Source organism: Haliotis asinina, chromosome 12 (genome assembly GCF_037392515.1).
Source record: "Haliotis asinina isolate JCU_RB_2024 chromosome 12, JCU_Hal_asi_v2, whole genome shotgun sequence".
NCBI lineage: Eukaryota > Metazoa > Mollusca > Gastropoda > Lepetellida > Haliotidae > Haliotis > Haliotis asinina.
This window is the reverse complement of record NC_090291.1, coordinates 36733557-36756766: the sequence shown is the minus strand read 5'-3', so window position 1 is coordinate 36756766 and position 23210 is coordinate 36733557. Positions and strand designations below refer to the sequence as shown.

At 37.9% G+C, this 23210-nt stretch overlaps 1 protein-coding gene across 5 annotated transcripts in view; it reads left to right on the top strand.

The window, feature by feature from the left end:
- The window catches only part of LOC137257812 (uncharacterized), a 57637-nt gene that overhangs the window by 13976 nt on the left and 20451 nt on the right, over positions 1–23210 (top strand). For 2 of the 5 annotated variants that reach the window (XM_067795260.1, XM_067795259.1), the window contains exons 2-5: positions 15631–15720; positions 17085–17126; positions 17679–17925; positions 22948–23126. In XM_067795260.1, coding sequence (XP_067651361.1) covers positions 15675–15720; positions 17085–17126; positions 17679–17925; positions 22948–23126 — 514 coding nt within the window. In that variant the 5' untranslated portion in view covers positions 15631–15674. Of the gene's footprint in view, positions 1–2527; positions 2833–8231; positions 8388–10289; positions 10396–15630; positions 15721–17084; positions 17127–17678; positions 17926–22947; positions 23127–23210 lie in introns of those variants that run through there. The other 3 variants (XM_067795261.1, XM_067795262.1, XM_067795258.1) reach the window with 3 other exon arrangements.

The window sequence follows — 23210 nt, the reverse complement described above, 5'->3', positions numbered from 1 at the left end:
AGTGATTTCGATTTATTCAGCTCATGGTGCAGAGATAGAAATGAAGCAGTGCAGGATACAACACTGAGAGAGATGTTTTGGAGTGGCTTTTGGGATGTAAGTGTGCCAGCCAGTGAAAGATTTCGAGGTACTCTAGAAATAGGCTTCTCACTCATTGTGTGTTTGTGGTAAACTAGGACTTTGAGCAATCACTTCAAATACCAGGCTACACGAAATGAACCCCAAACTTAAGAAATTTTTTCAACCGAAAACTGAAAGCTGTGCAATTATGTGAAGTTCATTTCTCATTTTGATCCCAGTAGCTTTGCTAGCCATATCTCAATGGGGGACACCAATACTTAACCTGTTTTAAGAATCAGTCTGGGGTCTTGGCATTATGTACCACCAGTAAACCCCAGGCTACCCCTGCCCCAGAAACTAAATGAAACATTCAGTGACATTCATTTACTGTATTAAAAAGCTGGTCAGAGTCATTTCTTATTTCAACCTACTCTTTCTATGAACCAAGGTTAGTTTCAGATATTGTTCAATACAGGCTAGTGTGATAGTGTCATTGTATTTGTTGTTGTTGCCTTTTTTTGTAGCTTTTAACCAGAATTGTCAGTGTTTACAAATTCTAGGAAACTGAAATGTTAATTTTCTGAAATGTAACTTATTATTATTGATTTCTTCAATGTTTAGTGAATAGGGATAATATTAGTTTGGGAATATGGAAAGATACAAGTTAAGAATTACCTCCCTTATTTATTTCTTTAAATTTTTCCTCAGTTCATCATAAATCTGTGCTTTTGAATCTTGATGAAAAAAGCACTATGATGCAAATGTTTTAGACTTTACAAATTTGTAAACCCAAGTTTTAAAAAAGCTAGTTTTAAGACTTTGAATAAAATTGATTGGTGGAAAAATGCTGTGTTTGCACAAACGTGATAAAAGAATCACCTAGACGGTTAGGGCTGAAGGTCATGTTGTAAAGGCAGTGAAGTGACTGCCTGACTGTGTGAGGCTGATTCATTTTGTCACCTGCCTGTGGTGTGTTTGGGTGATAAATCTGTCACCTCCTTTAAACTTGCAGAGGTTACACCTTCTATAGTTCCCACAGTTACGTCATTGTACTTGACTGTTGCTAATTTGGTTTGGTCGCTTGTTTTGAGAAAATGTGCTTGGCGGAACTGTTATTGCATATGTTAACATGGTGAGTGAGTGAGTGAGTGAATGTTGGTTATCACTGCTGTGTTCAGTATTATGGGTATATCACAGTGGCTTGTAATACACAATATGCAATGGATGCATTGGTCGCTCCACCCAGCTCCATCCTACCCGCTGCTCTCCACTCCACATTTACTCCATTCCACTCCTCTCTGCAATTTCTCTCCCCCTCTTCTATTCCACTCCATGTACCCCCCAGCCCCAAACCCCCACTCCTTTCCACTCAACATTTACTTGGCTCCACATTACTTTACTTCTCTCCAAACCACTTCAGTCCTTTCTACATTTACTTCTCTATACTTACTCATCTACACATCTTGAGGTATATAGATATGCAGGTATATAGATACATAGAATATTGTGACAGTATCTATAGAGGGTATATACTATTAAAACCCAAGGCAGACTAGTGTGAATGGATTGGGAGAAGACTGGAAGTGTCAATTGATATGATAAGAAATACAAAATAATTACCAAATGTGGAGCTGTTAATTGAAATAAAAAAAGTATAATGCATGCATTTTGTCTCTTCATTCAGCTCCATCAACTCTGCTGCACTCCATGTTCGCTCCTTTACATGTCACTCCAATACCACATGGGGACTTTGATACAAAGTAATTGTCATCTGTGGACCTGCAAACAAGAAACCAGAAACATGTAACACTTGGCCTTGACCTGTTTCACCCTCAAACACTCGACTGCACATCTCTCCTATCTACTCCAGGACAATCCAGTCCACAAGGTGACTGTAATCATGGTAACACAAAATACCCAATCACGTGTGGATTTGCATACAAGGGACTGAAAATATGTAACAGTACATGCTTCAGGCCGTCCACTCCTCTCTGTTCCACTCAATCCTACTTGACTTCATAAGCCCAGTCAGGTTTTTACGTGACCTTCTAATTACCCTTAGTTTAAATATTTATTCAAACTACTTTCACAAGATCTGAAACAGAAGAGATTCAACCCGGATTGGCCTTATAAGATTTCCTTTGAAAGATTAAGTGTGAACAGACTAGCTCATGACCTGTGCAACTTTTCTATCCCACTGAGTGAGAATCTAGGCAGTGAAGACTAGTCCGTCACAGTGTGGACTGTTTGGTCAGACGGAGCGTGCAAACACTGAGCTATCGCACACATCATCTCATCACTGTATTTCCTTCACTAGCAGCACAGGTGAACAGCGTGTGGTCGTTACAAGTCATACGCTGTATGGCCTGAAGGTAGAGTCATGGCACAGGTATGCTGTTGTCTTATGTAAGGTGATATTTGACTTGCTTCAGTGAACTCTTCAGCTTCAGTGAACTCTTCAGCTTCAAGGATAACACGTAATTGGACTACTTCAAAGCCAGGATTTGAGTTGGAACAAGTTTTGTTTTTAAATCCAGTAGTCCAGTTGTTTGTTCAGTGTTTGAATAGTGGTTCTGTTGTGTTACATTCGCAGATCGTATGGAGGGCAGAAGACAAGCAACTCACTGTTAATGTGTTGGTTATTGTTTTTCTGTGCATGTGCTAGTGTATATTGGGAGTGGACAAGTATGACGACAGGACACTTCGCTCTGCAAGTAGCAGACGTGAAGCTTGTGTCAAATTAAAAAGTCATTGTCTCATGTGGAAACTGCTGTAAGTACATTCTTCATATATTTCCTTACTACAAGGTCTCTGATCACAATGTTGTAAAATCTGTATAGACCAACACATCCCTGACTTTCGTGGGCTTTGTTGAATATATATATATATTTATATATGTATATATGTATGTGTGTTTCAGGGTATGTATGACAGGCTACTGTCAGAATCTAGTTTTCTGGTGTTGCACTCTTGGAACTCCTACCGTTTCACTCACTCATACATATTGTTTGTTTATATGTTCATGAAAATTTTGTCAAAACTGAAGCAGATTCCATGAAAATCCTCAGTATTGACTGTTTGTTGGTAACAGATGTGTATAGGTGGGTGATATTTGCAGGTATAAGAATTATACGGTAGAGATGATTGTATCCATTATCAACAGCTACTCCTAGATTTTCAAAGCTCTCTTACTGCTAAGATAGTTGTAAGTCCCATGCATTAACATTAACTTATGACTATGTTAGCGCTAAGAGAGCTTCGAAAATTGATACAGAGTTGTGTCTCATTTTGGTTCCCCTTTCCTTAGAGCATATTTTTTACAGGACCTTCAGTCTCCATCCTCCTGTCAGCTCTGACATCTGTGTCCCTTCATCTAGCTCCTCAAAGTAAGAACTTCACTGCTCCTTAACACCTCAGGCATCATGTATACAACTGCATTATGAGCGGGGCTGGGGGGGGAGGTGGAGCGGGGATGTGTGTGGAGGATTTACCTTGAGTCCTATATTTGAGGGTCCCTGTGATGCATGCTTATAATTTTCAGGGGCCCTTGACAACAAATTTTGGGTCACTTAAATATTATTATCAGTACTGTTATTGTAATGAGTATCATGATCAACACATTAATTGTTACAGTGATGCAACTGCAAGTGATACCATAACCCAGCTTGTAGCAAACTCAGTGATAACTTATTTTTGATCTGTTGGAATTTTTACAAAAGTATTTGGACTTTTTCTGCATCCTTGTGGATGCACTGATAAATTTCAGTCAAATTTTAGGTGCGTAACTTTTGTCTCAGGGAATAATGAATGGTATCAGTGAGATTTAGGGGCAGACGTTGGTTTAACCTTACATCCTGTTGTTTTATGTATCTCACTAGTATGAAACACTTTGTGAACAGGTAGGTATTAACATTGTCATTTACCCCAGAACAGTGATATGGCTTTCATTGTCTGTGACGAGATTAAGTAAGATTGGGATTTTTAGTTTTGTTCTAAAAAATTATGATTTGAAAAGAATTGTTTTCTGAAACAAATTATTTCTTGTGGTTAGTAGTTAGTGCTGTGTAGCTGACATTGTCTCAATTTAATTTGATTTATGAGTAATCATAGGGGTGATAAATATTGTAGAACTTGAGTCCACAGACCTTCCAGTGTTTCCTGGTTTGCACATAAGCTTACGGGGACTGACAGTTGTCCCCCTTTAATTTCAAAATGTTATTGACTTAGGGTGATATTGAATCCAACCGTACCATGTTGGTTGACCTCCAATCAAGAAACAGTTGTCTGCTTGCTGCCATACAAACATGCTTTTAGATTTATGGCAAGCCAATAAAATACCATGTAATTACTTTCAATTTGTTTCTTGTTTTTTTTTCAAAAGTTTAAAGTGGCAGGCATACATGTGTCTAAATCTTGAAGTTATAACAAGTGCTTTGTTTGAAAGACTGATGTGTGTCATTATATGTGAGAAAGTTTGTTTGAACACTTGAATCCATCAGGCTGGGTGACTGCCCATTGACAGCGCCAAGTGCTCCTTTAATTAGCCTCATTACTGTAAGTAGATCTGTGTTACAACACTGACCAGTGGAATTTAAATTGAGGAGATATATGTAATCCCACATAATAGGGTTATACAACGGGATATGGCGTGATATAACCTAATTATCAACCTTAGGAGGGTGATAAAGCTTCATTTAATCAGAACATAGTTCCTTTCTGCATATAGATGCATGTACAAACACCCATACATTGATGCAGAAGGGGGTCCTAATAGAATTAATATCTGTAAGATAAGAGTAGTGTGTATTATAATAGATCTCTCAGACGTAAGAAAATGCCTTAAAATTTGAATCCAATTCAAGTCTCAGTTGTCGCAGGTCGATAAATTAAGCACTGGACTGGGACCTATTCAGGGTATTTTTTGGTAAATAGTACTATTAGTAGGTATTGGTTCTTGATGAATTTGTTTTGGGACAACTAGCCTCTATATATTGGGACTGTCGGTGGTCAGATTGACAAGCTCATGGTTAATGATCTGTTTTTGAAGAACCTCTCTGGCCATCTGGGCCTTACGTTTACTTTTATATTCTCTTTGTTACCGATTGTGCAGGCTTGTTATTGGTTATTTGTTGATTTACAAACTACTGTTTTCAAATACAATGTAGGTGGTTGGAAAAACAAGAATAGAAAACAATGTGAACTTGTTTGTATTGTTCAGCTTGTGCCTGCCAGGAATTTTGGTAAAAATTTCATGAAATATTTCAAACAGCTATCAACCTGTTTATGGTTGTGGTATGCTGTTCCAAGTTTTCTCATCTTGTTATCACTTTCCTGGAATGACACCCAGGGAAACAGTCAGACCTTCAAAATTTGATTGATTTTGTTAGTTTCTGTGTCAGTGTTATAAACCAAGTAATAAGACATGTTAGTTATTACTTTATTATACTGGACACCATCACATGAACACTTAGTTGCTGAGTGTGTATTGTATTCATAGTATCAACTAGTTCCATTTAAAATGAAAAAGAGCCCAAGTTCCAAAATCTGAAGAAAATCAGTCTTCCTTCAGTGACATCTTTTGCTTTGCAGAAAGGATTGCGCGGAAGTTAAACGTATGTTGTTCAGGGACTGTGAGACAGACTACACATTAGTTTCCATTAAACAAAAATATACGAGCATTAACCACTATGTACAGTTACCAAACAGCGTCTGAACACAACAAATAATATGAGAATATCCATTGTGCCCTTCTCAGCATGCAAAGTCATGTGTCTTTACAGGCCTCACGTTTTGTATCAACTTTGCATCACTTAACAATGCTGACAATAAACAAAGCCCAAGCATGTATGTCTCATTGTTTCAATTTAATTTTTGTTCACTCATTGTCAGAAGACTTAGGATAAGGAAGCAAAATGTCAGTCAAAAATGATGGGTCTAAGAAAATGTAGGACATCTATATGAGCTTGAGGAAGTCATGTGAGACGGTTTTGACGAGAAAGCGGGGTTTCCGATGGGTGAGTGAATTTTTCCTGTTCTTCTTGTAACCATCTAAAGGGAAAGGGAGATAAGCAATATAGCATGAGTTGGAATAGATATCAATTTTATCATAAAAAAATACATTTTTAGGGAAATACAAAAATGATCATGTATTTTGAATATTAGTTCATCTTGATTATTTTTATGAACCTGAAGATATGGGTTATAATTCGTCGTCAGCATCCCATGCTTGCTCCAAGAGGGGACTAACAGGTTTTGTTGGTCAGGCTGGCTGACCTGGTTGACACATTCCAGTTGCGTTGATCGATGTTCATACTGTTGATCGCTGGATTGTGATTGAGACATGTCATTATATCCCAGTTGCTCAGGTCGATGTTCATGTGTTGATCACTGGACTGTGGACAATCGTGTACAAAGCCACAGTTATACACATTGTCAATAGCTGCTGATCACTGAATCTTCTGGTTCAGACTCTAATATATACAAACCGTGCAATATTGCTGGAATATTGTAGTGTTAACAGTTAATCAATCAGGATTTTCATTCTTGGTTTGTCGGAATCATATTTATCAGTGTCCTCTTCAACATGTAATTAGCCTCAACGCAGCATGTATTCAGCATGTTCTGTGTGAGGACTTGACCTGCTGTGAGGGATTACATGGAATCAGCTACACTGGATCACTGTTTTATTAATTATACCTCTTCAGTCAGACAGTCCTTATAAGTGGCATTGCTCATAAGTTACTGGATTACTTCTTTCATAGCTAATGAAAGTTAACCAATCTGGCATGGTGACTATGGGGAGTAATTATGCTAATGATCTTTGTTATGTGTGTGTAATTAGTGTTTGGTTGGTAGGCAGTGCATCAGTTTATGTAACTGTGACTGTAGCTACCTACCACAGGAAATCTGTTGGTTGTTGTATGTCACAGCTTTATTCAATGTAGGATACAATTGTGTGCTGGATATTACACTGCTTTATTCAGGGTAGGATACAAGTGTGTGCTGGATATTTACATAGCTTTGTTCAGGGTAGGATACAGATGTGTGCTGGATATTACATAGCTTTGTTCAGGGTAGGATACAAGTATTTGCTGGATATTACACAGCTTTATTCGGGCTAGGATACAAGTATTTGCTGGATATTACACTGCTTTATTCAGGATAGGATACAAGTGTGTGCTGGATATTACACTGCTTTGTTCAGGGTACGATACAAGTATTTGCTGGATATTACACTGCTTTATTCAGGATAGGATACAGGTGTGAGCTGAATATTACATAGCTTTATTCAGGGTAGGATACAGGTGTGTGCTGGATATTACGCACTTTTATTCCTAACAGAATAACCTACCCTGTGCAACATCCACCTACAAATTTGCATCGTAGGTTTAATATAGCTGTGTAATATGCAACAACATACTTGTATATCACACCCTGAATAAAGCTTTGTTAAATCCTACTACAGATCTGCATCCTCGGCTCAATATTGCTGTGTAATAATGTGACAACACACCTGTATCCTACCCTAAATAAAGCTGTGTTACACAGCTACTTTAAGCCTACAATGCAAATTTGTAGTTGATGTTGCACAGGCTAGGGTACAGGTGTGTTTCTTGATATTATACAGCTATATTGAGCCTACGATGCAAATTTGTAGTTGATGTTGCACAGGCTAGGGTACAGGTGTGTTTCTTGATATTATACAGCTATATTGAGCCTACGATGCAAATTTGTAGGTGATGTTGCACAGGCTAGGGTACAGGTGTGTTTCTTGATATTATACAGCTATATTGAGCCTACGATGCAAATTTGTAGTTGATGTTGCACAGGCTAGGGTACAGGTGTGTTTCTTGATATTATACAGCTATATTGAGCCTACGATGCAAATTTGTAGTTGATGTTGCACAGGCTAGGGTACAGGTGTGTTTCTTGATATTATACAGCTATATTGAGCCTACGATGCAAATTTGTAGTTGATGTTGCACAGCATTATTCATCTTGTTTAGGGTAGAAGTAAAAAACCCAAAGCCTCTCAATGTCAAGGTAGTGAGTCATGAGTCATGGGACCATGCTAATAGCTACGCATGTTGTGGTGATCAAGCAGGCCTCCTGTTGAGAACATACAGGATATCATTTGTCATCATATACGACGTAATGTTTACTAGATTCTCATTGTATAACATCTGGTGGAGATGAATTTCCTACAAAATGGGAAGGAACATTGTCTCAGTTCAGTGAATTTTGTGTGATTTCCTTGATGCTTTGTGATTTATTGAGAGCAAAACAAGTTTATTTCCGGGTATTTTTGTACTGATAACTAAGTACCGGTAAGTACTCTTTACTGTGTACAGCTGGAAGACAGGAGGTAGGTAAATAAGACACTGTGTTATTGAACATCTTTTGTGTACACTTTTAGGGCTGGTATGTTTTTGAGTTAAGGCTGACATTTGTATACATGTAGAAATATTGTATTGTCATGCTGAGGTAAAATGAGATGAGGTTTTATTGGCTTTAAAATTGCATATTATGTTTTCACTCATACATCAGAGTTAAAAAATCCCATCACCCGATGCCCAGGACAAGTCAGTTTTCATTTTGGACAATCAAATAATAGTATCTTACTTGTCTGTGGACTGCTCGATAATTTCTACCTATGGTTTCAAACTGTGAATAAAGTTCGATTCCATTTCATATTTGCTGATAATGTAGCTATTACATTTCGCAATAATAGTAATTTAGAGCTATCGTTCTTTGAACTTTATCACTTTTCGGTAAATAGTCCAGTAAACATTTACTTCAAACATTGTGTCGTAAAATCAGGGAAAGTGGAAAATTAATCAGGACAAGTTACTTTCTTGAAGTCACTTGCCCTGTGGCAAGTCGCTTTTAAAAAAAATTGAAGGCCTGTGTATATTCATGTGTATTCCTGTGCGTGGATGTTTGTACTAGTCTGGACTTATGAAGGTTTTTATTGTATCCCTTAGGTACCATGGTGTAGTTAACATGGCTACCCACACAGGCACAGCAAACTGACCAGTTCTTGTATTTTCTTCTGAATGACCAATTGCCTGGCCATGTTTCCACAAGTACTTTATTTTATTGTGTTTTTATCTGATGTGGATGTTGGTTGGCCACCACCCACAGAAACTGTCCATTTTGACCAGTTATATGGCGATTTGTAAGAACAAATCCTATGTTTTCTAGCCTGTCTCACAGTCCCTGAAACACATCATTTGCCCTTCAGCCCAGTCCTTTCTGCAAGGTTAAAGCCCTAATTAAGTTAGTCTAGATTTCCTCATTTTCAGTAATTGCTGAATTGTGGCTATAAAACTACTTGTTTTTTTCTTTTGAAATTAAATTTATTCAAAGACCAAGGTTGATTCAACTGAGTTGTGTCCCTCATCTACACTAGACTGATGTTTTTAGTCTTTGGATAGATATAATTTTGATTCATGTCATCTTAACTACAAATAATGCCATTTGAACCCACAAATAATAGTGTAATGTTAACTACAAATAATGATGTCATTTAAACTACAAATACTGTCATCTATACTGCAAATAATGTCATTTAAGCTAAAAATAATGTCATTTAAGCTAAAAATAATGTCATTTAAGCTAAAAAGGATCCCCAGTGAGATGGGGGAACTCAAAAATACATTCCTTACATGCCAAAATGAAGTACCTTCAACTGTAAGGTCTTAAACTTATTCTCTGAAAAAAGATACTTTTGATAAAAACAAATAGCTCAGTATGCTGTATAATGAAAATAGCCAGATTCAAAACCTGTGAAATTGTAGATATGCTTCATTTACAACTTTAGCATTGCAAAATGGCTTGGTGGAATGGAAAATACTGCGGTGCAGGGACTGTGAGACCGACTACGCCTGCAACCGAACCTGTAATTGTTTCTTTGTTTCTGCTCATGGGAAACATCTGAATACTGCTTCATATACTTCTTTCGACAAAATAAAGTTGAGGTGTGGGGACATAAGTGGGTTACTGTATTAAACCGTACACACTTTCCCTTTCAACATTCAGTTGGTATTGTACTCAGATTGTGTCCGGGATTGTGAATGTTTTATGATGTTTTATGACGGAAGTGGCATGTCCTAAGGGTTTTCTTGATTGTGTTATACAGGCTTGGTCCTGTAAACATATGGTTACCTTGTACACTGTCCCAGCCACGACTGCTGTGCCGAAGCATTAGGCAGACTGACACGTGCTTTGCACTGCTCACCTGGAAAATCAAAATGGCTGGTGACTGCATTGCTCTGAGAGATGACAATTGATTTGATGTTGCTGGCCTCATCAGAGCAAGTTTGGAAGGTTTCAGTAAGATGATTTATTAATATTAGAATAATGTTTATATGATCAAATTGCTTATCAAGATCCTAAAGCTAAATGGACAGTGATGGGATGGCACCAACTGTAGCTCGTCTGTACCAGTGCTGTATAGTAATGATCTGTGTTATTGCTAGCTTTCTTCAACAGCTTAACTACATTTGGCATGAATCACTCTAACTTATCAAAAGCATGTCAGACTAATCCAATTTTTTCAGGGGAAGATTCCCAGTTCATGAAAGTATGTTTTATTGACCTGTTATGTTGGCGGGAGTTCAACCTGTGTACAGTCTGTTTGATTTCCTTGAGACTGATGAATGCATACTCCATTAAAGTCATGAACATGAAATCTACAGACCAACTCTGATAATTTGTCTCACAATTTTGGACACCTGGAGAAAAATGTTTTTTAATGAACAATCATTATTTTGTAGTCACTTTGCGCAATTTTGTACAAAGGATGGGGACCACTTGTTGGCAGAACAACCAGGTGTGCATGTTTCATTTGTGAAATTTAAGTATCACCATACAAGCATGTTGATTATCTGACTGTTCTACCAGTTCCCCCCTCTTGTACGAAATAGTGGAAAGTGACAACAAAATAATTATCGTTCGTTGAATGTTTTTATACTGGTGTCCAAATTTATGAAACAAATGTTCAGAGTAGCTGTGGCTATGTCATGTGGAATCAATATTTGGTTTTGTAGCAGGTATTATATTTTGTAATAATGAGCAATTCATTGGTCTCAATTGAAATCAAACTGATTGTAAACCATCCTCGAGTTCTTGGATATTTTGTAAAAGTTTTGGACCTATCAATTTGTCTGTGTGATTTCCCCAAAATCTGAGTCACACTGCAAACAAATCTTCGCGGCTTGTCTTTGTTGAGTGAGAATGTGGGGCCAACAAAGGGATGTAAAAAATCACCAGGCCAACACATAAATGCATCTATGGTATAGTGGAGATTTAATGGAGTCAGTGATCTAATGGAACATATTTTATTTATACCAAATGAGCTTCCTGGGTGTTCTAAGTGTGGAGCAGGTCAAGGTCAAGGTCGTCAATGGCAAACAGGCACAACACAATCTTGTTTGCGGTGAATAAATGTACGTAAACTTGTTATGACAGTAAGGTGTAAGTTTCTCTCAAAAAAAATGGCGATTAGTGTGCTGATGGTTGCCATCAATTTGACATGTTTTGGTGCACGTCAATTGTGTGTACTGTGAAATAAGCAAGAGAATAGGTGTGTTACCGCAACAAATTCTGACCAGGGATTTTGGCTTGGAATCGAGAAATCACATTTTAGGGGGGGTTCCGAATACCCTAGCTCCCAAAGTACTGCCTCGATTTTAATGCTGTGTGTCTCATTTTGTAGGTAAATCAATTGGCTAGAAATGTGTGCATACTTTTTATAGGATAAATTCGGTGATCATTGTTGAATTTGCCAGGAAACAAACCAATGGTGTGTTGACCTTATTACATCCCCTTGCTTTTATATAGTGCAAATACCTTGTTAATGACAATATATACCTTGATGGCAGTTTTAAGCGGTATAAAGCCCCAGATAATGTTGTTCAGGGATTGTGAGACAGTCTAGTAGTAAATGAGGAACAACAATATCATGGTGGTGACACCAAAATGGAATTCACACATTGTACCCATGTGTGGAATCAGAACCAGGTCTTAGGCACTATGAGCAAGAGCTTTAACCACAAGGCTACCCCACTGCTCATGTATTTACATGAAATCTCTAAATGTGGTTACTTGTTGCCCACCTCGTCTTGCAATATTAATGGAGGCTGACTCTCCCAGCAAGTTGATCAGTGCAGGGTATCATATGACCGTGTGGCATGGAGATCTGTGTTTATGGTATCCTCTTCACTTCCTCTTGTATCTTGAGATTGTGCTCACAGTGTAATATTTATGACAGGTTAATAAGTCAAGAAGGACTTCAGTCAGACAACCTGCATATGTGTATTTGGATTGCTGGTGTTGTATTACACTTTGACATGAGTGTAGCTCGATCTGACATGACAGTGGTTTATCTTAGTCTTTCCTGCAGATACACAACACAGTGTCTGTAGGAGGGTATGTACCACGATCTGACATGACAGTGTTTTATCTGGATCCCTTTTGAAGATACACCCCACAGTGTCTGTAGGAGGGTATGTACCTCGATCTGGAGACATCACACTGTATCAGTGGAAGATATGTCATGTTGAAAGCATAGTGTTATTAGGGAGATGAAAGTACATTTCCTGTATATACACAACTTTGATCTTACTGAATACCTTTCTCTCTAGTGTAGTAATGGAACTTCCTTGGGTTGTTACAAATTTCAGTTATGTTTGGGGATATTATGCATTATTTGTATTGCAATTAATACTGAAATACTCCAGAACTATCTCATTTCTGGTACGTTGGCATGGACACCTACATTCAGTTTATTTGTTGCCTGACTATTTTTCTGCTATATTGGTGATCTAGCAGAACACAAGTGTGTCTTATCTTGGTTAATGTTGTCCATGAGAGTGGGGATATATTGAATATCACACATGTAATTGGAATCACTATCTATAACCTGATCTTGCATTTTCTAGTACCTAAAACACACCACTGTCTGGTTCAGCAAAAACTCATTGTTATCACACTAATTCAGAGTAGTGCCAGGGGACTTTTAGATTCAGTACTGACAGGTGTTTGAGAAATATTTCATAAACTTGATATCATTGGGAATAAATTCTAAAAGTCCTTAGACCATGGCGGCAGTGTGGTAACTAATGGTTAATGTGTTCACTAGTAGCGCTGAAGAGTCGGGTTTGTTTCCCCACATGGGTACAGTGTGTGCAGGCCATTGCCATGATATTGTTGGAATATTGGCAAAAGCGGCGTAAAACCATATTCACTCTCTCACTTATATAACTATGATTACACTAACAGATGTTTATCTGTTCTGTCTCCGATGTCAGAGGTTTTGAGTATGCAGCAAATGTCAATATCACATTCCTAAATGATGAATATTGTAGTTCCAGTGACTTGTTTATACATATATAGCTACAACTAATGGGAAGAATGTGTCAATATGACTTATATTTCACTGTAAGGCCTGGCCAATTTTATTTCTCATTTTTGCAGTTTTTGTCGTCAGAAAACCTAAAGGCAGGATGGAAAAAGGCCCAAACAAATCAGTTAAAGCAAAAACTCGCATGAATTTTTCAGACATTGGTTCTCAACTGGTTGAGGTGCCCGAAGCACTGATTTCCAACACAAATATTGTTAGATAATTTCATTTTAGGTCTGAGAACAGATTCTGTTGTTTTAGCATCCAACAAACTGCCTTGTGTAGTTTCATTCTTCATTCTATATCTTGACAATAGGATATTATTTTTCAAGTGGGAAAAATTTATTTGTATTTTTTCTTATGCTTGAAAAAATTTGACTGGCAGATCTGTAAAAGAAGAAATGGAATTGGCACAGTATGGGATTGAAAAGAGATACCAATTTCTTTAAGTGGTATTTACAACCTGAAAGGGTATTATTCCTCATCGTGGGATATTTCATCCATGAAGAACCAGGGTTAGAATTGGTCTTCTGCAACCCATGTTTCTTGTCAGGGACAATTAACAGGATGAGGTACTCAGACTCACTGATTTGATTGACACATGTCATCGTATCCCAATTTCGTAGATTGGTGTTCAAGGTGTTGATCACAGGATTGTTTGATCCTAACTCGATTATTTACAGACCGCTCTGCCATATATCTGGAACTCTGCTGAGTGCGATATCAAACAACTAATCTACCAACCAACCAATCAAGGAATAATTATGCGAACTTCACACCAAATGTAATGTCAGTATACAGTGAGAAGTACAGAAAATGATTAATACAAATCACCCTTATGAAGAAAATAACAATTATTTCCCCAATTGCCTGTCAAGGGCATCATTTGGAATCGTAGATAAATGATTATCTAGTTGTAACTTATGTGACTCCATACCTACAACCCTCATGGTTTTCAAGTATATACTAGGATGTAATCAGTGATGTGTTCATGCTGGTGTACATACATATGTATATACATGTGTCTAGTTGGTTCAATATTATTGATCATGTGCTAGTGGGTCTAGTGCAGCTTATAATACAACAACGTGTGTCATAAAAATGTCAGTCTGTTTTATTGAACATTACTGAGAATTCTCCCTGTAAGTTTATTGTTTCTGGACTTGAGTGTTTTATTAGGCTTTAAGATAGCGGGTTTTGCATCTGTTGACAAAACCAGACAGTAGTAAAGGGCTTATTTCCTTACATGCGTCTGTTGCAGAAAGATAGGGAAGACTGATATGATCTGCCCTGCTTGCACGCAGTGCATGTGTATTGATGAAACATCCAGTGAAATGATACAAAGGGCAAGTCAATACAGCCATCTTGGCAACTAACGCGTAGTCTCTGATTTTTATTGTAGCAAATATACACAGTTAAATTGAAAAAGAGCCCAAGGGAGACCAGATATTAAATCTAGACTTGTTTGTGTATCTAGACTTGCTTGTGTTAGGGCTCATTAGCACTGTAGAGAGGGCTAGACAGAAGGGAAAAAAATATGGTTCAAGGACTCTGAGACAGGCTACTATCTTTGCGGCTATCATAAGTATGAGAGTCATGTTTAACCTTAGTGCTAAGATTGCCGCTTGGTATGGGGAATATACACAAAGATTTTTTCTTTACCTGCAGGACCAAGGGTCCTCTGAACCCAGTGATCAATTCCGAGGCTTTTTAAAGGAATTGTTAGGATTCTCAAAAGTTATGAAATGGTGAATAGGATGAGAAAAATGGTCACCACAATTGCCTTTACTGCCATCGTAATATTAATGAAATTTCCAGTATGTATAATGTATACCCATATGAACTTTTGGCTTATTGTGTACATGTTCTGTAGCGTTATGTCTTTTTTTGATACTTGTATCTACTAATTTGAATGAATTAAAAAAAAATAGAATAGTACATCCCTGCCCCTGTGATCACAAAAACGTTGAACTGTGATCACCTCTTGTTGGTTTGGTGTTGTTTCGTTGTCATCCTTTGTTGAACTGCTGATGATGTAGATGTTGATGTTGGTGTTGTAGAGTACCAGCACCTGTTGACACTGCTGATGCTGCTGTTGTTGTTGCTCGTGTTGTTGTGATTGTCCTGTTGCCAACACTTGCTAATCATATTGATGTCTGTTACAGATGCACAATATGGGATAAGGCTGCAGACTAATGCAACTCATTCAATGATGTCGTCCATTGTCATGATGTTGCTGACGCTGTTCCTGCTGGGTAAGGCTAAATGTCGTTTGTGAACAATTAACTATATTCATTCCAACAAATGCTCAGAATTAAGTCAATTAAGTGAGTCTTAACTTTTGATTGGTAGTGTATGATGCTAGGAGCTTCCCTGAGTTTCAAAAAACTTTTGATGAACTGAGTTCACTACATACACATTTATTTGACTGACTTTCACTGTTTTGTCTAAATTATTTTATACATTGAATCATTTGCACGCTCAGCATAATTAACCATTTTTATAGCAGTTTTAATGCTTGAATATTTTTCACTGATTTTTAAATCCAATCAGAAGGCCAACACCATTTTGGTTACATGTCATATAGTTGGTAGCAAGTTTGTCATTCTTCAAAATAAAATAATATTCTACAAAAAGGTATACATCAGACCTTTTTACCCTTAAGATAAATTTGTCAAATTGATTGGTTAATAGCCAAAGTGTACAAAACCATCTAGGGGGATTTGTAAGGGTGTACGAACCATACATCTCATCAAATCTTTCATGTAACAGTACACAGATTGTACGAATGAGCTTGACCTCAGATGGAATGTGGCTTCCAAACATCTGATCGCTTCTAAATTTAACAGTTGACGTATACAGTTATGAGTATAAGCAGTAATAAAATTGTTGCCATAAGTTCCTAAGTGTGTGTTTCAGTAAATGTATCCAAAAAATATAATGTTTCTGTATTTCACTTGTCATTTAACAAAACCTCAAATTTGATCATTTTCATAATAAACTGAGCCATCCCTAGTTAACTCCCTTTATGACCATTCAGGAAATAGCATGGCGAAACATTTTGCGTCTCATTCAGCCGAATTTTGAATGTTGTTTAAAAATGAGCAAATTAAAGATCTTAAGGGGAATAAATTCATCCCACGGTGTTTTGAAAGGGTTACAGGACTGTAAGACCCTTATAATTTCTGAATTTCCTTCAGCTGGGAATATGGAGTTTACAAAGATCTTACGGTCCTGTACACCCTTTCAAAACACAGTGTAACTAATACTATTACCCTGAAGAGAAGCATGAAGCTCATAATGTCATGTAACTGCTAAAGTCGTGTTAAAAGAATAAGAGATGACATTTCAGTGATATGTATGATACACACACCAGGAAGTGATTTACCATGCTTATTATTATGGCCTCTATCTATGTGAACATTTAAGATGTATTAAAAGGGAACGTTTATGTACCCTACTCCACTTGTCTGGATCTGTCTTGGCTTGTGAACATTTAGAATATGACCTTCTTTGGAATAGGAAGCCTCATTGTATGCTTTATTACTGTATTATTTTCTGTTTCCTATAATCGTTTGTCTAGACAGATGTATCTGTATGTTATATGTTGTATTTCCAGGTGTCCTGAATGTGTTCAGACTAGCGAAAGGAGTCGAGCCATGTGAGTCTACCTGTTCACTGTACCCGTCATTAGTGCCTTGTTTCTTGCACTAGTGCAATCTAATATTGCCAAATGGAAAGTTATTTGTCTAAGGTGCAAGTCAAGTTTTTGAGTGTGTGAACCTCTGAATACAACAGCAAAATAATTCAAAAGCATATATCTTTCATTACTCATCACAATAAAGCAGTGCAACTTTGGTTGGTGCTACTAGGTTTTCATCTCAGGTTGCACCTGGTGCAAGTAAGTAGACATATCTTAAATTAAGCCTTTTGTGAGTAATGACTTGATTCTGGATACCCGTCTCAATACCTGGATCTGTTATGATCATGGTACGATGTCGTTGCCTCTTCATGCGGAAGATCCGGGTTAGAATACCCAACGTGCGAAGCCCATTTATAGTGTCCCCTGCCTGATGATATTGCTGGAATATTTGATGAAACCACCACACAAATATAATTGATCTTCTGCTTGACGAGGTGATGTTATTGATGCGTTTTAAAGAAGTTTTCAGATTTCACAATATATAAACAACCAGTGATTATTTGTCCACAGCTTACAACCTATGTGATGTAAAGCAAGGTTTCACCGTGAATGGTGATTACTTCCCCGAGGTCAATGACACATCCAGGGTGTACATCAACCTGACTGGTGCTAGCCCCGATGCCAAGTACCACTGTTTCATGCGATTCACCACCTGCAATAACTGCAGCTTTCGTGTGGAACCCATCAGCGACTTCAGATACCACAACTGTCTCTGGAACAACATGTTACGGAGTTATGGAGGGCAGTGTGCTCCAGGGTGAGTAAAGATCCATGTAACCCAATGTAACTTCATACATGTCAGGCTGTTATAGGTAGTAGTATGTGTGGTATATAACCTATGTAAAGCTACTGGAGATAGTACTATATGTGGTATATAACCTTGGTCAGGCTACTGGAGACTTGTATATGTGGTATATAACCTTAGTCAGGCTACTGGAGGTAGTACAATGTGTGGTATATAACCTATGTAAAGCTACTGGAGATAGTACTATATGTGGTATATAACCTTGGTCAGGCTACTGGAGACTTGTATATGTGGTATATAACCTTAGTCAGGCTACTGGAGGTAGTAGTATATGTGGTATATATCCTTGGTCAGGCTACTGGAGACTTGTATATGTGGTATATAACCTTGGTCAGGCTACTTGAGGTAGTAGTATATGTGGTATATAAGCTATTTCAGGCTACTGGAGGTAGTACAATGTGTGGTATGTAACCTATGTCAGGCTACTGGAGGTAGTACAATGTGTGGTATATAACCTATGTCAGACTACTGGAGGTAGTAGTATATGTGGTATATAACCATGGTCAGGCTACTGGAGGTAGTAGTATATGTGGTATATAACCTATGTCAGGCTACTGGAGGTAGTAGTATATGTGGTATATAACCATGGTCAGGCTACTGGAGGTAGTACAATGTGTGGTATATAACCTATGTCAGGCTACTGGAGGTAGTAGTATATGTGGTATATAACCTATGTCAGGCTACTTGAGGTAGTAGTATATGTGGTATATAACCTATGTCAGGCTACTGGAGGTAGAAGTATATGTGGTATATAACCTATGTCAGGCTACTGGAGGTAGTAGTATATGTGGTATATAACCTTGGTCAGGCTACTGGAGGTAGTAGTATTTGTGGTATGTAACCTATGTCAGGCTACTTGAGGTAGTAGTATATGTGGTATATAACCTTGGTCAGGCTACTGGAGGTAGTACAATGTGTGGTATATAACCTATGTCAGGTTACTGGAGGTAGTAGTATATGTGGTATATAACCTATGTCAGGCTACTGGAGGTAGTAGTATATGTGGTATATAACCTATGTCAGGCTACTGGAGGTAGTAGTATATGTGGTATATAACCTTGGTCAGGCTACTGGAGGTAGTAGTATATGTGGTATATAACCTATGTCAGGCTACTTGAGGTAGTAGTATATGTGGTATGTAACCTATGTCAGGCTACTGGAGGTAGTAGTATATGTGGTATATAACCTTGGTCAGGCTACTGGAGGTAGTAGTATATGTGGTATATAACCTATGTCAGGCTACTTGAGGTAGTAGTATATGTGGTATATAACCTATGTCAGGCTACTGGAGGTAGTAGTATATGTGGTATATAACCTATGTCAGGCTACTGGAGGTAGTAGTATATGTGGTATATAACCTATGTCAGGCTACTGGAGGTAGTAGTATATGTGGTATATAACCTATGTCAGGCTACTGGAGGTAGTAGTATATGTGGTATGTAACCTATGTCAGGCTACTGGAGGTAGTAGTATATGTGGTATATAACCTATGTCAGGCTACTGGAGGTAGTAGTATATGTGGTATATAACCTATGTCAGGCTACTGGAGGTAGTAGTATATGTGGTATATAACCTTGGTCAGGCTACTGGAGGTAGTAGTATATGTGGTATATAACCTATGTCAGGCTACTGGAGGTAGTAGTATATGTGGTATATAACCTATGTCAGGCTACTGGAGGTAGTAGTATATGTGGTATATAACCTATGTCAGGCTACTGGAGGTAGTAGTATATGTGGTATATAACCTTGGTCAGGCTACTGGAGACTGGTATATGTGGTATATAACCTTGGTCAGGCTACTGGAGGTAGTAGTATTTGTGGTATGTAACCTATGTCAGGCTACTGGAGGTAGTACAATGTGTGGTATATAACCTATGTCAGGCTACTGGAGGTGGTAGTATATGTGGTATATAACCATGGTCAGGCTACTGGAGACTTGTATATGTGTTATATAACCTTAGTCAGGCTACTGGAGGTAGTAGGATATGTGGTATATAACCTTGGTCAGGCTACTGGAGACTGGTATATGTGGTATATAACCTTAGTCAGGCTACTCGAGGTAGTACAATGTGTGGTATATAACCTTTGTCAGGCTACTTGAGGCAGTACTATTTATGGTATATAACTTTTGTCAGGCTACTGGAGGTAGTAGTATATGTTGTATATAAACTATGTCAGGCTACTGGATGTGATATGGAACCTACATCAGACTGTTGGTGTTAGTGTGGATTGACCTGTCTGATGAATGAAAGATGAATCAAATATTAATCATCCTTTAGGAGCCGTCAGTGTTGGATTTTATGGAAAATGATATATATCACATTTGAAACCCGAGCCCACGCAAACAATGGTATTTCAGTCTTGTGGAACAGTTACCAGGTCAATTGGGACAAAAACTGAGAACTGAAATACCTGCAAGTTTTAATATTTGATGCACAGTCGCAGCGACTTTCATGTGCTTGATAATTTCTGATCAATAAGCACAGTCAGCCTCTCAGTAGTGTGTAGGATCTAGGTCTGTTGTATTTGTTGGAATTGATTTGTTTCTATGGCAATACTGCTTGGTGAATGACATACTCCTCCTCTTATGATGAGAGTATTTTCATCTTTCATGCTGAACAGAACTGAATCTTGTAAAATGTCTAGTGTATAGTTAATCATATGTTACTTTATTGGTTGTTGGTACCTACAGCTGGATAGGGTGTATTGTCGGGTATTGTTAACGTTTTATTGATAGTTCACTCATCTAATTATTGGTGCTCAGATCTGATGAAGTTCAGTTTTCATAGGTGTTCTTTACGTTTGGCATGGCAGATTAGATATAGTGATATGGACGATTTTTATGGTCCAAAAGTTTTTGTGAGTAGTGTAAAACCAGCAGATGTTGGTTAATATTTTCACCAACTAAAACTCAGTGTGATGGTAAGATATTACTGCTGGCTGTACACTAGCAAGGGTTTAGAACTTACACAGTATGGTTGGTTGCGTTTTTGTTCCTTGTAAATATACTATTGAAAAATTCCTTGAAAGGCCAGAGCAAATTTATTTCTTGTTCTACGGATCCGCCTGCCATGTTTTTTCAAGAATGAGAATAAAAATAAAAATTAGTTTCCCCTTCTCAAAAAATAAAATCCTAATGTTTTTATCGGCTAAAAATGTAAACTCACAAGAAAATACTTTTCAGGTTGTTTTTTTTACCCATATTCATTTCATAAATAGCCAAAAGTAAACTATTTTGAGTTTTTAGAAGGAATATTACTTTGATTGGAAATTTTATCTTTATTTTTTTTCCTGCCTGCCTTTAGGTTTTCAGAGGACAAAAATCCGTAAAACAAGAAATAAAATTGGTGTGGTCTAAATATACAATTGAAAGATTCCTTGTAAATACACTATTGAAAAATTCCTTGTAAATACACTATTGAAAAATTCCTTGTAAATATACTATTGAAAGTAGTAAAGAATATTCCATTTTGTGAGCATACCACGGTCCAATGAAATGCATACTGGAAAAGAAATGTATATATCCATACAGATGAAACAGTTCCAAAAGAATGGAATAAATTGTCCCATATTTCCTTAATTTCTTTTCATCATCTGTTTCCTCCTTGGCTTCATTATTTACATTTTTTAAATCTTGTAAATCCAATATTCCCTACTCTATTTTAAATGGGGCATATAGCTATCTGTTTTTTTCACATGTTCATGCATAGCTGTATGTTTTATGCTGAGCTGGCAAGAGTATATACAGTCAGTGAGTGAGTGGGTTTAGTTTTACGCTGCTTTTAGCAGCTTTACAGCAGTATCATAATAGGGAACATCAGAAGTGGGCTTCACACATTGTACCCATGAGAGGACTCAAACCCATGTCTTCTGTATGACAAGGAAGTGCTGAAATCACTAGGCTAAGTTGCCCCTGCAAGATTTTATGGATCTATTTTATTGTTATGACGTCTCCAAATTTTGTTTGTGCTGGAGAGCGTGTCTCTGGTGTAGGGGTTAGAGTGTGGACCCATACAGCAGATGGTCACAGGTTTGATCCCTAGCCATGTCACATGAAAAGACGTTAACATATAGAACTTGTTGGTCCCTGCCTGGCATTCGGCATGAATAGATATAACAAGGACTGGTTGGCTTAGAGTGAGTATAAATGTCTGAGAGGGTATTCATGCTTAATTGTCTCGTGGTATCTCAGTGAACTAGCACTATAAAACCACCTTAAGTCTGGGTCAGTATAAATAGTTACATACACACACACGGATGCTTGTTGTCATGAATGTGAATGAAATAATGTTATGTGCAATGTTAAACCCCATTTCACTTCACCTCAGCTTGTTTGTGCTGGGGCTGGTATCTAAACATTACTATGAGGAACTTGTCGCTTTTCTCTGGAAATCAGCATTAGTGACGAAGAGTTGGCATGTGGATAGAACACGGACCAAAGAAACCTTTCCCTCCTGTGTAACAAGATTCAATCCATTACAGCCACTCAGTCCTTTGCAGCTACCCACTTCACCATCTGCTTATCTAAGCATACAGGGCTCAATATAAGAGATGTTAACCTACTTGCACCGGGTGCAACCTAAGCTAAAAACCCAGTTGCACCAGCCAATTCCAGTTTGACTGCTTGTATAGCAATATGTAGATCCAGTTATTTAGATGTTTTATTCCGAAGTTTACCCACTAAAACTTTACTTGCACCTGGTGCAAGCTAGACTAATAACTAGGATGCACTTTGTAATATTGGGTTGCACCAGTGTAAGTAACAAAGCACTAAACTGAGCCCTGGCATAGCAACTACCCATTTCGCCATTACAGTTATCTTTTACGTCATACAGCTTTCAATATTTCCATGACAAATATTTGACATGACACATACCTATGTCAGCATGGACACCATCCATTTCACTGTGACAACTATCTGTTTCTCCATGACAGTTTTTTACTTCGCCATGACAACTGCCTTGTTTGTTTCAGATGCACATACCTGCAACTGTTCGACCCAGACTATATGAATGAGACGTCCCGGGCATTCACCTCAACGCCCTGGCCACAGAGCCCATATTACACTCTGTCAAAGAAAATTTACATTGTTGTGTGTTCTGACCGAAGCATGGTGAAAGATATACATCTGAGCCTTCAACTCACAGTCGTAGGTAAGACACCGACAGCAAGTCCTGTACAATGAACTGACTGATATTACAAACAGCTTTTGTTCAGTCATGATGTTTATATTAGTA